This window comes from Solanum stenotomum, unplaced genomic scaffold, assembly GCF_019186545.1.
Source record: "Solanum stenotomum isolate F172 unplaced genomic scaffold, ASM1918654v1 scaffold17224, whole genome shotgun sequence".
Taxonomy (NCBI): Eukaryota; Viridiplantae; Streptophyta; class Magnoliopsida; order Solanales; family Solanaceae; genus Solanum; species Solanum stenotomum.
In genome coordinates, this window is record NW_026024450.1 from 2,241 (window position 1) to 6,544 (window position 4,304).

Here is a 4,304-nt window from a genome sequence, read left to right on the forward strand (position 1 = left end):
AGCAAACAGCAATAATTGTTAAGAGAAATGGCTTATGCAGCTCTTTCTTCACTTATGTATAATTATTCAATTTTACAACAGGGTTCAATGTCTCTGACAAGTTGGAATCCAATGTATATGAATCAGAAATCTGAACGACTAATGTTTGAAAATTCTTTAGGAAAACTACAAGAGATCCTTTATTTTTCATTAGAAGTATATTATATTAATACAACTTGACATGTTATTATGTCTTATTTTTCATTTCTTTTTTCTCACTTTGACTTGGTCAATCCACAGTTTTGCATCCGTGAAAATTGTCCAAATTCCTGTAAGTTATATAGCCTAATAATAACAAAGCAGAGGCTGTTATCTTTTAGTAATACCAGCAAACTGCAATAATTGTTAAGAGAAATGGCTTATGCTGCTCTTTCTTCACTTATGTATACATTGGAACAACTCTTCAAACCTAATCAATATTTCGTTTGTCCAAGCTATACACAACAACATGTTCAATCTCTCTATCAAAATCTTTCTTCTCTGCAACTTTTCCTTGACAATACTACCACAAAGGATATTGAAACTCTTAAGGTATGTAATTAATTCACTAGTACATATAGTTATCAAAATCTTACTGATCTTATATATATATATATATATTTTTTAACAATAACTAATTTATCGAGTTTCAATTTCAAGGTTGTAGAAAAGAGGATCAGAAATGTAGTATACAAAGCAGAAGAGAAAGTTGATTCAAACCTAAGATATATCATCATTCTGCTAGCAGATCTCACAGAGATGAGAGAAGAGACTTGTAAATTCTTTGAGGAAGAATTGGTAAAAGTGGAAAAAGATGTTGATTCTCTCAGGAAAGAGGTGGTGCAGATCGAGTCTAATGAGCATGGAAGCAGATCCGCAGAACTAGCAGCAGCTCCCTCCTCACCAGAAAAAAGTAAAATTGAGGAAAATACTATTGTTGGGATGGAGGATGACTTAAACATCATACTTGATCGCCTCACTGCCCAAACACACGAGCTAACTGTCATACCAATTTTTGGTATGGGCGGTATAGGTAAGACAACTCTTGCCAGAAAAATTTATGATGATTCTTCTATTTGTTCTCGATTTGATAAACATGCATGGGTCACTATCTCCGAAGAATACAATCAGAGACAAATGCTTCTTGAAGTTGCCTCTTCAATTACTGGAAGCAATCAAGAAATGAGCGATGATGAACTAATGGAGATTGTGCGCAGAGGTCTGAAGGGTTGGAGATTTCTAATTGTCATAGATGATATTTGGAGTACTGAGGCATGGGACCAAATCCAAAGAATATTTCCTAATGATGACAATAAAAGCAGAATTCTATTAACCACAAGGCTCAAGTATGTTGCTGATTATGTCAGTTGTCCTGATTTCCCCCCTCATTGTAAGTCTTTTCTCACTCTAGATGATAGTTGGAATCTATTTACTGGAAAATTGTTCAAAAAAGAAGTGTGTCCTCCTCTACTTGTAGAAATAGGGAAGTATATTGTACAACAATGTCAAGGGTTACCTCTCTCGGTTATTGTCGTTGCGGGACTTCTTGGAAAAATGGACCCAACGTATGATAATTGGAAGAAAGTTGAGGAAAATCTAAACTCATTCTTTGGTACAGTATCTGAACGGTGCCAATCAATTCTTACTTTGAGCTACAATTACTTGCCCCAATATTTGAAGGCTTGTTTTCTCTATGTTGGAGGTTTTCCAGAAGACATAGAGATTAATGTTTCCTGGTTGATTAGGCTATGGATTGCTGAGACATTCGTAAAGGCTAGAAACAATAAAAGGTTAGAAGTGGTGGCAGAGGAGTATCTAGAAGAGTTAATTGATAGAAGTTTAATGTTGGCCGGTAAACATGGGGATGATGGAATGATGAGAACTTGCAAAATTCACGATCTTCTTCGCCAACTATGCCTAAGAGAAGCTCATACTGAAAATGTTGTGCATGTCATGAATACAAATGTTCCCATCTCCTTAGAAGCCATAGATGATAAACGGCGACTGATCGTTCAGTTTGATCTTCGAGAGAAGCAATTTTATCCTACAAGGCATAGCAGTGGTATTACAAGTATAACCCGCACCTTTATTTCAAGGCCATCATATTTTCCAAAAAGGAATTTATCCATTGTTTCACAGTTGAAGTTGCTTAAGGTGTTGGATGTATTTTCAATTGAATACGATTTCTCTTATGTAATACCTCAACTTGTACATTTGAGATATGTTGCTGCAAGAATTGATGAAGGTCTTTCATTAGCCAAATTGAGAAATCTACGGACCATATTTCTTCGAAGTCTTGAAGAGACGGAGTTGAAGCACCCCATAGATATTTGGACAATGTCAGAGGTAAGACATGTGGATATTAGATCACCACTATATATATGTAATCCTCTTGAGGCAGAAAATAATAGTATTGGAGAACATCCTCTGTTTCTCAATAACTTGCAAACACTAACTCTTCACTTATCTCCTTTTGCTGTGGAAATCATAAGAAGAACTCCCAATCTAAAAGAATTAAGGATTTTACATGAAGCTAAGCATTCTGACGGGCTTGCTATTCTTGATTCTCTCAGCCTTCTTGAGAAACTGGAGAAATTACACCTAGAAGCACAACAAACCGTTAACCAGATCATGATTTTCTCAGGGGATATTTTCCTTCCTAATCTCAAGGAGCTGACATTATCATTTACTTTTATACCATGGGAAGCTATGAATTTACTGGCTAATTTACCCAATCTGGAGGTGCTCGAAGGGTATTCTGCGTTCGATGGAACAGATTGGAGACTAAATGAAGATGTTGTGTTTCGGAAATTAAAACGTCTATTACTGCATAGGTGTAGAGATCTGCAAAAGTGGGAAGCTGGTAGTGATAATTTTCCGATGCTTGAGAAACTAATGATGTTTGAGTTGGAAAAACTGGAGGAGATTCCGCAGAGTATTGGAGATATAATGACACTAAAATTGATCCAAATAAAATGGTGCGGCTATGCTTTAGAGAAAAGTGCAGAGAAAATTCAACAAGAGCAACAAAGCTTGGGAAATTATGAGCTTCAAGTTCAAATTACTACTATGGTATGTTAAAATTCCATCATTCATTATTTAAATGCCCTTCTTGGTGTTTTTTAACTCCATCCATTTCATATTACTTCGATCCGATACTAAAAAAATAGTTATTTTTTACTGTTGACAACATTTACTAGAGATTTGTAAGCATACTAGAGGGATATGCATTGTTGTCTCTCTACATTTTTTGATACAAATTCTACATCTTATGATACACTTTCTTCTTTTATTTTCCCAGTTCTCTCACGTCTGGCAACGGCAACAGCAGGACCAGCAAGTCCGGCAACTCCCGCAACTCCAGCAAATCCAGCAAAAGCTACATCAGTCGGAGCTAGTAACAATAGCGGCTGAGCGTTTTATTCGACATTCCGAAAAATGGTTTTAAAAACTTGTGTTTGTTCAAAGTTCAAGTTTTGGTGGTGCCTCTAAATATTCCTAATTAGGCACCTTCTCAGGCATTTATTTATCTTTATTTAGTTGGACCATTTTGAAGCTACTTTTGATTGTATTTATATATCTTAAGAAATCCGTTTAATAGGTGCAAATTGTTAATTGAGAACTTCGTTACTTAAAACAGGTAGAATCCAAAACACACAAACTTCATGTCCTAATTCCATAAAGTTGAGTCACTGTGGAATGAAATGCTAACATAGAATTCTATCATATGGTTTTAATGCAGTAACACACAAATTAAACTTCATGTCTAAATCCAACTCACCTTAGCCTCCCACATCATGTCCGTGATAGAGGCCACCTTCATCTTGGTCTGAATATCTTCATTTTTTTACCTGATCTCTCCTAGTAATTCATTTCAAAAAGAATGATTATTTCCTTTTTTTAACAACTCTTTTAACTCATAGTTTTCACTTACATGTTTAAAATAACAAGATAAAACAACATTTTGATCCATTCTACATATATTTAGTCTAAGATCACAAGATTCAAAAGTCTTGTTTATTTTTGAGAAAAGAGTTGATATACACCTTAGCTTTGTCATTAGAGTCAATATACCCCTCGTTATCAAAGTGGCTCATATATAGGGATGATAACGGGGTGGGGCGGATACAGAGCAGAACGGGGCGAATACAGAGCGGAGCGGGGTGAATACAGAGCGGAACGGGGCGAATACAGAGCAGAGTGGGGTGAATATAGAGCGGAGCAGGGTGGGGCGGGTTGAAACAAATTTTAAATTTAACTTTATACTATTTTCCTCTACTATTACA

General features: G+C 35.9%; 1 protein-coding gene across 1 annotated transcript; it reads left to right on the top strand.

Annotated features, from left to right (window-relative positions):
* The first annotated feature begins 390 nt into the window (after positions 1 to 390).
* LOC125850459 (putative late blight resistance protein homolog R1B-16) lies at positions 391 to 3,306 on the top strand. The gene is made up of 2 exons (XM_049530308.1): positions 391 to 570; positions 679 to 3,306. The coding sequence occupies exons 1-2, from the start codon at positions 394 to 396 to the stop codon at positions 3,097 to 3,099; spliced, it is 2,598 nt and encodes an 865-aa protein (XP_049386265.1). The 5' UTR covers positions 391 to 393; the 3' UTR covers positions 3,100 to 3,306.
* Positions 3,307 to 4,304: the final 998 nt, after the last annotated feature.